This window comes from Megalops cyprinoides, chromosome 12 (genome assembly GCF_013368585.1).
Source record: "Megalops cyprinoides isolate fMegCyp1 chromosome 12, fMegCyp1.pri, whole genome shotgun sequence".
Taxonomy (NCBI): domain Eukaryota; kingdom Metazoa; phylum Chordata; class Actinopteri; order Elopiformes; family Megalopidae; genus Megalops; species Megalops cyprinoides.
The window spans coordinates 3,432,675-3,445,453 of NC_050594.1; the positions used below are offsets into that span (position 1 = coordinate 3,432,675).

General features: G+C 42.9%; 2 protein-coding genes across 2 annotated transcripts in view; one reads left to right on the plus strand and one right to left on the minus strand.

Annotated features, from left to right (window-relative positions):
• Positions 1-809: 809 nt before the first annotated feature.
• On the minus strand, positions 810-1,229 carry LOC118786746 (late histone H2B.L4-like). Its single transcript, XM_036542042.1, has one exon. It carries the CDS (start codon positions 1,227-1,229, stop codon positions 810-812), a length of 420 nt encoding a protein of 139 aa, XP_036397935.1.
• A 1,982-nt stretch (positions 1,230-3,211) lies between these two features.
• The window catches only part of LOC118786743 (uronyl 2-sulfotransferase-like), a 28,303-nt gene continuing 18,735 nt past the window's right edge, over positions 3,212-12,779 (plus strand). Inside the window, exon 1 of the mRNA XM_036542040.1 lies at positions 3,212-3,649. Within this exon, the coding sequence (XP_036397933.1) occupies positions 3,421-3,649 (229 nt within the window). The 5' untranslated portion in view covers positions 3,212-3,420. The remainder of the gene's footprint in view (positions 3,650-12,779) is intronic.

Genomic DNA, 12,779 nt, shown 5'->3' on the forward strand with positions numbered 1-12,779 from the left:
AGCGTTAATGATACATTTAGCTAGCTACCCAACGAAATTAGAATCTAGCGGGCTACATGCGTTTTAAAGTGAATGTTATTTTCTAAACATTTCCATAACTTCAAGAAGCTTCCTAGGAAACAAAATCGAGATGTTTCAATAACATTGCCTAAAATGTTTTCCCGCCCTTTTTAGCAACCTTCCAGACGACTTTCTTCAGTTAACCTCTCTGAGAGCTTTCCATACTCAGCGGTGTTTCGAATCCTTCTACATAAACACCGTTCCAGCACGACCATAATACATGTATAGGAGACATGTATAAAATTTGCCGTAAATTTTACCCTTAATGTAAAGGACATTCTTATTGTAAGGGGGTTACATTCAACCTCTATTAGTGGCGTTTTTAGGCGCTCAGAATTGCTCCCGGTCTCCATTCTTCTTAAGGGATCATCAACTTCATTCACTCTTAAGACAAAACACACATATACACAATTAACAGAACTGGGTGTTACATAAAGTACCATCTTGGTAACCAGGTAACTTGCTCCCTGAGCTGACCGAACGTGAGGACTTTACAACTCATTGTACACTTTGTCAACACAGCTTACAGAAAACACAACATACAGAAAACTACGGATAAAACCTTAGCCTGCACAAGACAAGACGCATTTCTCTCCTCCGGGCCTGGGCCACCGTCCCGTTTTCCTCCCTCTATGAACTATAGAACGCAATTTTACTCAGAATGTCATTCAATGTCGGTATTTTCTCTTTCAAGAGTTTGAGCGGCTCTTAAAAGAGCCTTTGGGTTTCCCAAACGGGTTTTACACCTTTCACTTAGAGCTGGTGTACTTGGTGACGGCCTTGGTGCCCTCAGACACGGCGTGTTTGGCCAGCTCTCCGGGCAGCAGGAGGCGCACAGCGGTCTGAATCTCCCTCGAAGTGATGGTGTGGTGCTTGTTGTAATGAGCCAAGCGTGACGCCTCCCCAGCGATGCGCTCGAAGACGTCGTTAACGAAGGAGTTCATGATTTTCATGGCCTTCGCAGAGATGCCGGTGTCCGGATGCACCTGCTTCAGCACCTTGTACACGTAGATGGCGTAGCTCTCCTTCCTGTGCCTCCTGCGCACCTTGCCGCCCTTCTTAGCCATCTTTCGCATGACCTTCCTCCCTTTCTTCGCTCCCTGTCCCTTCTGCGGTGATCCCTTCTTGGGAGAGCCTTTCTTCGGAGAAGTCACCATTTTTGCAGGCATTCTACAGTTACTCCACCAAATCTTACCAACGATTTGGTTTAACAGCATGCCACCCTTATATAGGGCCTCGTAAATTTGGCGGTAAATTATAACGCGGTCATGAACCTAATTCTCATTGGATGAACTTTCCCCCGTCAGGTTATTTTTGAATTGTATTGGTTGAATATCTTGGCCTCTGAGAAATGAATTCCTAACCGAAATGCTCCTTTCACAAATTATAATCGACACTAACAGTATAAACTGTCATTAAAAATTAATGTGAGAGATTTATGCCCATTTTACACTGGACTGATCTTACAACCAATACATAATCAATATCTATTGCTTAAATTAGTCATTTAATGTTTGCATTATTGCTTGTTTAAAGGAAATGCACCTTTTTTTTCGGAAGCTGATTCAAAACATTTTTTTTCATTTACCTGCGTTTAATTTACCTATCTTCAATTTACAAGGGGAGATTGACAAATATGAGGCTGATGAAGAAAGTTAGATGGCAATTTATTGCGAATTTCATATGGCAAGAAATTTGAGTAGCCTATCTATAATGTCAGTTATTAAAATCAAATTGTTTCGATGAACTATAAAACGACTGAGATTATGTGGTAGAACCGTTTAGTCAAAGCGTGAGCATCTCAGAATGAGAATGGGGTCCTATCCGGTCTCTCAGTCACGACCGACATACAGGAAAATACATCGTTAATAGACCGTCAGATGCCATTTCATGTATTAAATTGGTAAGACGTTGCAGACAATACCTTTTTTGTCACTCAATAACATCTGAAAATCCGGATGAACTGCGCAGTACGCCTTTGTTTTTGGAGAATTAACTGCTGCTTCGTTTTTTTTAATTTCGAGTGCCTCAGAATTTCAACCAAAAGACCTTGAAATAAAATGGGAATCACCTTCCAACGAGCGAAGGAGTTATCTTTGTCTGGAGGCGACAGCAATTATGCTTGCACATGAAAAATGTCTGTTAGGAATGGCGGGAAGAAGCGGCTGTGGTAGCACAGGATGGGAAGCGACGCTATTCATGTGTACGAGGTGTTGAAGCAACTGCGCCCTGGCCCCTGCAAGGCTACTGATACCATGAACTACTTATCTGACATCTTGAAGCAGACTGCCGAGCTCCATCTGCTGATCGGAGAGTTTGCTAAACACCTCATTTCTGAGAGCACTAAGGCTGTCACTGACCAGTTTGTTAGGGACACTGAAATTGAGCCAACATTTGCTTTTGTATGTTTTTCTGTAATGGTTGGTATTGCCAACTCCCTCACAGTTTCTTCACTTAAATGTTCAGATGGTTCTCTTACAGAGCAGAAAGCATCTAACTGATTTAGCTCAGAGTAGCTTCAATTCCATAAATTGTAGACATTGCCATAAAAGAGTTAAGTACTTCGGTATTTCACATTTTGGGCTACATTAGACTGACATTCCCGGGAACTCCCCATCCACAAAACCTCAGGTAATCCAATTGCGTTCCTTTTAAAACAGTGATTTCCATGACAGCGGTCGAAATGAATTGCCAGAAATATGTTTAAAGCGCGTCATTGATATTCAGTTTGACCAAGATCGGCACTGGCTGCAAGTTGACGGGACGCATATTTCAAAAGAATGAGATACTTGGTATGTTATTGATTCTATGACCTCTGGCAGCCTAAGGGTTGCTTCTCTTGGGAGGGATTTGTAACTTTAATTGCTCCGCAAGTCCACTTGCATGGGAGCGACCACCAAATAAAAACTGATTAATTTAGGAATCAATACAGGGTATACAACTGTATTGTGGCTTTCAGAAAAATGAATCAATTAGGAGACTACGACTCTCTGTGTGAAATACCACAGTTTTACCGAAGGGTGTCGCTGTTTCGCTGTATAAACAAGCGTGGCGCAGCTGCAGTTTTTTTGCTCCGTGTTCAGTAATGTGACACCTCCGCTACACCAGGAGGCTGCGAGGTTGGAGGAAATTCTCCACTTCATTCGCAGAAATAGCCCTGACGTAGACGCACAACGGGCAGCTAAGAGAAGGCGAAAACAATGAACGCCAGAAAACAACTCGCGGAAGGTGAGCGCTGCTGTTTTTAGAAAATTAGTCTCAGTGATCACTCTTACTCTCAAATGACACCAAAGCAAAAAAGTTTCACTCTCCGGAGCGAATGGGTGACTACCAGTCTCGGCGGCTTCGTGTGAGGAGGAGATGATGAAGAATTACAGCAACAGCCCCCGCCGCAAAAGTCAGACCCCGAACCACACGAGAGATCGGAACAACAAGAAGAGCAATCTGCTTTCTTTGGTTTTACTGAGATCCTCACTCCGCGGTTATGGTTTTTGCATGACCGCGCTGCTCCTCTTCTGCCTGGGTTCACTCTTCTATCAGTTAAACGGAGGACCTCCTAAAATTCTTTTGGATATCCGGCAATACCTCGGTAAGTACGAATTCACTGTTAATTGCAACGATTTACCTTTATCAGGTAGTTAAACGTTAGCAATACAAAGTTGGCCATTCGATGTGTTCAGTTCTCCCATCTGACAGAACCTCTTTATTATACGCTCGTATTTGCAGACGTGTAACGGCACGCTTGTGCAACCTCTCACCCCGCAGCAATGTCGAATTGGGTTTTTTTTTATAGCCCACAAGGGCCGGTTTCTTAGCCAAGGCATTTGACTAAACTACTTGCTACTTTGATTCAACGAATTTCCTTTTTTTGGGTCAAAAATAAACCATCATCTAATATGGGTTATCATGTGGCAAGAAAAGTTCCCATAAACTACTTGAATTCCATAAACGCTACACATGGAAGACTGAATTATGCTTTCATTGCATTTAATCGAGGCGATCTGAAGACACGTAAACTCCAGTAGAAATATATCGAGCGAAATTAAAGGTACTTTTGTAGAGTGGCTTATTCGTTTTAAAATGCATGTCAGCAGGTCGATATACATCAGATATTTTATCAACTAATGTTTACTTATATAAGTAAAACAAGTTGATAAAATGTTGATATAGCACATTGCGCTTATCAGTTCTGAGACTGACTATGATATTCCCATGGCTTGATGTTTTTGGTTTTGTTTTCTCATCTGATTTGTGGATCTACAGATAAGGAACCACTGTTGTTTTTTTAGATTATAATTCGGCAGCAATACCACATGCGTTGTTACTTGTGATAAACTATGGCTGATCTTGGCCTGTGTGTGTCATTATATAGAGAATAGTCTTGATTTACCTGAGTAGCCATCATTTTGGTGAAGAAAATGTTTCCTTTTTTGCTGAGAATATACAGCAATTGCGAACCATATCTTTTTAATTTTATACCCATATGTGGTGCAGAACATTGTGTACTTGTCTCTTGTCAGTTTCAATTCGTCGTTTGGCTGATATGCAATAAATATCCAGTGAACATGACTGAGAACAAAAACAATAATATAAAAAATAAAGCTAAAATAAAAAATCCATCAAGTGTTTTCCAATTTTTGGCGTTGACTCGGAAAAGCAGCCCTAGTATCGCAAGTGTACCTCACTGACAGACCGAGTGCTGTGTGACCAGGCACTGCAGTATGGGTATTGTACCACTAGAGACACTAATGATTAGAAAGTCGGGCGAGGAGTCAGCGTTACAATGATGAGTGCTTATGCAGTTTTTAATTGTTCTTAATTGGCTGTGCTTGTTGTTTCGTAGGTGCACTTTGACTAGGATCTGCATTGTTCACAGATGAATAATATTATTTTTGGCGAGATTTTGCTCTCAAGATCTAGGATTAAACATTTCCAGAAAGACATTTCATATTTACACTAACTTCAAGATGATCACTGAGTCATATCTGAATGTGTGGTCTGATAAACAGGGTCAATGCCCTTCTGGTAAATTTGTTATTTCTTAGTTTATCTTTTACACTGACACAGTTTTTGCAACAAATATACTGTAGAATTGTATAAGCTTTTAGTTTATTTGATATTCTAGATTCAGAATATCAGAATGCTAGATTCAGAATGGTTAAGGTTTTGTGAATACTGAGTAGCACTCAACATGCTTTTAACAAAATAATTCATGATGAAGCTGTGGTCAAAACAGTATGTGATTGTTTAGAAAATTACATTTACTAGTGCAATGAATTAGTTTTCTTCATTTATCAGCCTTATTCACATCAGCCACATTGACTTGTAGACAAGAAGACCTTGACCAATGGAGAGCAGGCATGACTCTGTTACATCACAATGCTCTGTAGTGAACGGTGTGAGGAGCTCAGTCAGGGTCCTGAATATTATGTGTTTGCTTGGCAGACTCTCATATCCAGGGTCACTTGAAGCGGCTTTCAGTATGTATTTTATGCACTTATTTTCATTCACCTGGCAATCCAGTTTGCTCAAGGGTACACCAACAGTGCTTTGTCTTGCTGAGATCTGAACATGCAGCCGTCTGGTTACGGGGAATTTTATTAGAGTGAATATGTTTTCCTCACTGGGCAGAAGTGTATAGTTTGAAAAGCCTTGGTGGGATCAGTGGTGTCGTACATTTTCATTTCAGCAGTAAGGACAGTCATATTTAGGTGTTTATTTAAATGTTATATGGGTTTGAGGTGTGGGGAACCTTTGTTTCTAAGCGTGTGTTGTTCAGAGCACCACCTTCCTGCTGTTCACCCTGACAGTGCCCGGGCTGTCCTTCAGAGGAGCTGGCATGGTGTCACACATTCTACTGCAGAGCCAGGACAAGTGCATGTGCTGAACGGAAAACTTTGATGAGGTCACAATTAAAAGAGAATCTTTGACTGAAAGCGTTTATGATGCGTACAAACCACATTCTCCCCTGAGACAAAGCTTGTGCTGAGAAGTTATGTAAGTGAATGGGTTTCTGTGTATTAAAAATATCCAACCCACCCACCCCCACACTTGCCTGCTGGAATCAATGCTTTAGTTGCTAAGCAATGTAGTGTAGTAATTAAGTAACATTTAATGCTGGGCATTACTTTCATATCACGGTCAAATAGTTAATAACCAGTCAAAATAACCTGTTTAAATAGTATGCTGTCACTCCTTCATATTTTCCTCGTAACAAAGCCATACCCTGGTCTTACTTTTACCATGTAAATTATAAGTCTGTCCGTTTTCCTCCCAATCTACAAAGGCTACTGTTCAGAATGCACCTCTCCAGCCAAATGTGGGTAAAAACTGCTACGGATGTGAGTTGTCAAACAGCTCAAACTGCGCAGTTTGATTGAGCCAGCTTTGAACATTTAGCTAGTCCTGTATTTTTTGGTCAAGGCGTCCAGCAAGTTGCACTCATTAGACTGCATATTTATGTGGTAGGCGCATCGGTTTCTGTGTGCCGCACGCATTAACTCATTAAGGTAGCTGATAATGATGGAACACTTCTGCTAGTTTCAGATGTTCGGGGTGTTGCCGGTTTGGGGCTGGATGGCATTGACTCAGGACAGTCTCAGTCCAAACCTGGCAGCAGGTCAGGGCAGGGCCAGCAGGTCAGGGCAGGGCCAGCAGATGCCAGACCCCTCCTCAGATGGGGAGAGCACACTGGCTAAAGCAGGAAGGGCGGGAAGCAAAGATGGCGGAAGTTTGTAACTCATCAGTGAGAGATTTACTCAGTGATACGAGATTTAAGCTTGCACCTTGCCGTCCACCGGACTCATCTTTGCCAGAGCGGTGAATCACCGATATTGAATTTACAAAATAACCTCTGATTGAATTTGGTGTTGGCTGTTGCTTGTCTAATATTTTTTTGGCAGGTTGTTGGCGCGATACAGTCCCATGCAGAACATTAGGATGGCGAAACAGAAGCACCTCATGGTTTCCTGCACGATTCTCTCCTCTCTTTTGCGGTTCCTTCTTCATTTCTATATAGATGGGTCATAAATCACAATTATTCTGTGGCTTATTTTTTCAGTATCATATGACTAGTCTTTCAGTCTGACTGCAGTGTTCTTTGTACTCAACCTTGATCATCATAAGCAAAAGGAAAGAAATGGAAGCATTTTTTTTTCAGGTTTTTATTCATGTCTTATACAACATTTTAGGAGCTCCTGAAAGTAGTGTAAGCTGAAAGCATTTAAGACTGCTCACAGCTAAGGAAAAGGCACTTGAATTGAGTTAGAAGATAGACCCAAATGTTTCTGTGAGTCTGAGTATGGTGTGTCCCATATGAAGAGGGTATTTTACCCCAGAGGCTTACAGAGATCTGGCAAATCTATTAGGCATCAAAGCCAGCAGCACATATGAGGATATAAAGGAGCATTGTGTGTGCATGTGCATGTACATGTACATGTGCAGCGTGTGTGCGTGTGTGTGCGTGTGTGTGTGTGCATGTGTGTGTGTGTGTGTGTGCATGTGTGTGCGTGTGTGTGTGCGTGCTTGTGCATGCGTGTGGGTGCATGTGTTGGTGCGTGTGTGTGCGTGTGTGTGTGTGTGCATGTGTGTGTGTGTGTGTGCATGTGTGTGCGTGTGTGTGTGCGTGCTTGTGCATGCGTGTGGGTGCATGTGTTGGTGCGTGTGTGTGCGTGTGTGTGTGCGTGCTTGTGCTTGCGTGTGTGCGTGTGCGTGTGCGTGTGCGTGTGCGTGTGTGTGTGTGTGTGTGTGTGTGTGTGTGTGTGTGTGTGTGTGTGTGTGCGTGTGCGTGTGTGTGTGCGTGCTTGTGCGTGCGTGTGTGTGTGTGGGTGCATGTGTGCGTGTGTGTGTGTGTGCTTGTGCGTGCGTGTGTGCGTGCGTGCGGGTGCGTGTGTGTGTGTGTGTGTTCCCCTCTCAAAGACACTACCATTAATCATCAGAGAGTGACACAGATGTGCACACATCTAGCAGACATTCTTAACTAGAGCATAATGCACACATTCAGTACGCTGAAATGCTTACATTGGTGGAATGCTTACACATGATGAATTATGAAATGATCATGATCAGGTGGTCCTCTTTGACCATGTTTTTTTAGAGGGCCGATATTTCTTTCCCAAGTTACAGTGTCATTGAGTATTTAAGCACCATGCTAAATCCTAGTTATTATTGTTATGTGGGCTTTAGGAGGTTACATCTTGTTGGAGAACTGACCTCCAATGTCAAATTGTTCCTTTTACTTCCAACATGTTAATAATAACTCCATAAAATTTAAAACCAGAGGTGCAAATACTGGACAGCATGTGCTTGGCTATGGTCCACACCACATATCTAAAATTCTGCAGTAGGGTTACCCTGAGTCAAGCATGAGGTCAAAGGTCTGCTCCCAACATGCATCATAATAAATGCCTAATAAACCTGTCAGGTCCAAACCTGCTGCAGAGCCTGATCTGTTGTCCAGGATTTTAAGTACGGGAGTGTTCATCCAAGTTTGAGTGGGGATCAGTAATTCCAGTGTGGCTTGGTGCATCTTGGTGACATCAAGACTGGAAGCCAGCCATCTAAGATGGGTTTGCCTGACTCATACTCTCGTACTCGTAATCTGGCCAAATTCTGCTGTGAAGAGGCAGGTGCTTTCCTGCCAAGCTCTAGGTTTAGCTTTTCTTCCTGTTCTATGGCTGTTTCAGCACGGGAGTCCTGCATTTCAAGTCTGCATCTGTTCTGTCATATTTATTTTGTTTGTTTTTATTTATTACAAAATATATAACAAAACAGGTTTGCTTTCTTCTCTGGCTGGTCAGAGGTCATAGCAGCGCTTCGCAGGAGCAGAGCGCATGGAATCCACTCAGATAGACTGTCGCCTTTACAGTACTGCAGAAGTGTCATTTCTCATTCTGTCCCCAGCCTCCAAAGTGAAGTGGCACAAAGCCTTTTTGTGTCTTGACTGAGCTTGATGTAATACATTGTGCATGTACTGCAGCACCCATCCAGAGAAAACATGACCCTTCTGGCATCGATAGCGGGGTAGAATAAGAGATTACTCTGTTTCTGAATGTCATTCTGGTGCCAGAAAAATGACTGTGGACAAAGCAGTGTGCTCACCCTCATGAAGTTACCGTGTATTAAAAGACATATCCTATGTGCATAATTATTTTAAAATGCATTTCATTCTAGATCTATTTGAAAACATATAAATCATTTCCACTTTCAGGTCTGTTTTGTTAATTAAAATATAAAATGTGTTGTGTTTTCTACAAATGTATAAAATTGCATGTACTGGGAAGGGAAACATTTGATTTAATTTTTTTCTATACATACAGACAGCTGTTTCTTCCCATGCATTGACATTGTAAATTGTGTTAGCAAGTACATATGCAGAAAACATGCACAGCTGAAAGTGTTTTAAAAGTTGGCCTTGGTTACACTGAATCATAAGCCCGGCCTTTTGTGTGCAGTTACAGAACTCGTGCTTTCAAGAGCTGTCAACACTGCAGCCAGCCTGAACGATGAAGATCCCGAATAAACGTCACAGCTTCCCATATTATGCCCTGTTGCTATGGGAACGGAGAGTCTGATTTCATTGGGACTTCGTTATGAGCATCTGTCCAGTTTTGAAGTCTGTGATTCTGTGATGGGCGTGAGATCTGACAGCTTGGGGTCCTATGATAAACTCACGTTGCATGATCCTTAGATGAACAGGGTAATAATTGCATTTATGTTTGTGCATCCCTTTTGCGGATCCCAAAGTACTCACCTCCTCCGTCACCAACGTGTGGCAATCGCCTGCGTGACACATGGCGACCAGGATGCCCAACACGTAAAACCCCAGCTATTTACTGACTTGAGAGGAAGTTCGTCTTAATTTTGGCATTTCCTTATTCAGGCCTCCCCGGGACCTGTGTGGGAGAGAGAAGGGCCACAGAGGACCTCCAAAAACCCCCGACCTCCCTTGACCCCGACGGGCATGCGAACAGTTCACTCTCCTACGGAATTCTGCAGTTCTGTCTTTGTAACCAGAACATGACGTGTTCTAGTCCCATGTGGGGTACTGCTATCTGTTACAGGCTCTTGCATGCACTTAACTGTGCTGCCCTGCTCTCCTGTAGCCTGGGGCCAGCCCACTGCCGTCAGTGTGGAATATGGAAGCTGAAGTGCTCAGCATCGGGGTTCATCCTGCATACTTGTGCAGTTGTAGAGGTTCATGACAAGAGACACGATTGGGTCACTGAGCTGAACAGCTAGTCCCTCATAAGGGTGAGTTCTTACCCTGATCCCAGAGGCGTCGTGGACCTGCGTTCAGAACCAGCTCCGCTGCAGCTTAGAGAGAGCAGGACGCTTCAGCAGTGCGTTTGCTAAGGGGGTGGGGAGTATGAATCCGCTCTAAGGGTCTGCTCTCCAGGCTCAGGCGGGTCTGGGTTCTGTTCCGCTGCCCTGTGGCCCTTCAGCAGTGGCCTGCAGTGCAGCAGCCAAATGGAAGACAGCTCAGTTCCCAGGAGCCTCTCCTCTCACTTTCCCTCACGTGCAGAAAAGCAGCGGGGGAAATCAAAGGGAAAAGGTGAGCTGATGTATTGCACACATCTGCAACACTAAAGCAGATTTGCTCCATTACAGTATCATTTTTCATTCGCTTTTTGTCTGTCAGTGTATAAAGTGAGGAGGAGAAGAAGACAGGGTACCACATCATTTCTGAGCAGGTATCTGTAGAGATGTATAGCTTGGCGACACCGGTGGCACATCATGACGTTATGGTCTTTACAGTATATAGGAACTCTTATGCGTCTCTGCAGTATCAGAAAATGTCTTGCAGACCTGTGTGCTGAATTGTGTCCCTTCATCTGTTCCTGAATTTCTCCTGTTATAATAACACTGAAATGGAAGGTAGAAAGTGCTAGTGTGAAAGAGAAGCCGTTTTTGTGTTCTCCCTAAGCAACACATTCCATTTAAACGTATGTAATCTGAGAAGCCCCAACAGCAGCCCCAGCGAAGCCAGGGCCCCTCGAATTTAAGAAACTGAGGCTGGATTTTGTAATAAGTTCTCTCCTGGGCGTATATTATTATTATTATTATTATTATTATTATTATTATTAGGGTTAGGCTACAGGGAGCCCGAATCGCTCAGTCTCGCAGATTTGGTGAAAGTCTGTGAGGGCAGCATGAGAGGACAGTACATGAGGAGGAAAAGAGAGCCGGGGAAGCTGGCCTTGTGCGAATTTCATACTGCGTTGCTGTTTGTACTTGTTGGAATTCGGGTTTTTCTAAAGCTGGTGTTCCTAATCTGCAGTCCATCTGCCTCTAAGGGCCTTGGATGGGCTTCGGTAGGACCATGAACTGGGCAAAAAATATTCAATTTTCAATTTCCTTCCTGTTATTAAAAATATCCTTAGTGGAAAAAAAACTTTTTATAGCAAATTATGTTACTAAGGCATTGCTTCACTCTTAAGTGTAGAGTGACATGGGATACAACTGTACATGATCAGGGAATGTACAGTCATCATTGTTGCCATGTAATAAATAGTTTAGAATAGTCTAGAGTAGTTTCCCCATTGATAGGCATTACAGATGACATACTTCCTTGTGCCGTTGCGGTGAATTTTCCTGTGAAAAATTAGCTTTTTCAAGTTTTTACTGTATTTGTCATTCTAGACTAATTATTATAATATTGTTTAATGCTTGTGGATGATTGACGCTAAGTAGGCATGAGGAAGTATTTACAGCGAAATATAAAGAAATCAAAGTTGGTGTGTGACCAATGGCTGATTTGGCAGGCCTGCAGATATAATGAAAACCATGCCTCAGATATATTTTGTGCACGCAGCTGGCCTAAGCTAATTAATTTCATTTTTGTACATTACAGAAAAAATGTTGTGCTTATGTATTTATGTGTATTTTTTTCTGGGGAGGGGGTCAATTGCTTTCACTGAATTCTGGAAGGGGTCCATGACTTAAAAAAAGGTTACGAACCACTGTTCTAAAGCATTCCTGCCATGTTTGTGTTCTTGTGAAGCTGCAGTACCTTCACTTGCAGGCCATACACCAGTAATTTTGGTCATGACATTTTGCATTTTGCAGTCTTGTGCACCGGTGGAGAAGCAGAAGGTGTTCAGCTTTTTACTCACTCATGTTAAGGCATGCAGTAAAGGGAGTTTTAGATTTTTACGTTTCTGAAGCCGCGTAGTCATTTTTATACTGTACTCTTTAGGAAACGATGCAGTTTAGAGACTTGGAAGAATTTTACCCTTTTGACACTCAGGCAAACATTTTGATGAATTTTTCATTTCAAATCTGAGGGAACATAATGTTTTTTTTCCGCGAAGTTGCTTTCAGACTATATTTAACACAAGTTTGAACCGCCGACAGCAGAGAGGTCTTGATGTTGCACTTGGAAGGAGTCCAGCGAGCAGGAACTTGACGAGATCGGGGGAGACCGGTACGCTCCCGAATGTCTACCACCGCTTTTCTCTGAACAGCACTAAGTCATTTCTGAACATTTTTTTTCATTAACAATTTAAAAAATGTGGCGTATAGACTGCGGACAGTAAGCGAAGACCCAATTAGTATTTTCTCCAAGGCCTGGTCCTAATCCGTCCCTGTTAGCGTGAATAAACAGTGCTTGTGTGGAGGGCTCCCTGGAGTGCGCGGAGCTGCGACTGGCCATAAAGCAGCTCTCTGTGCTCCCTCCGTCGCCCGTCTGAAGGCTGCTTTATGACGGAGCCGTGGCTCAG

Coding starts and splice junctions, on each gene's coding strand:
- LOC118786746 (XM_036542042.1), bottom strand. CDS start 1,229: ATGCCTGCAAAAATGGTGACTTCTCCGAAGAAAGGCTCTCCCAAGAAG.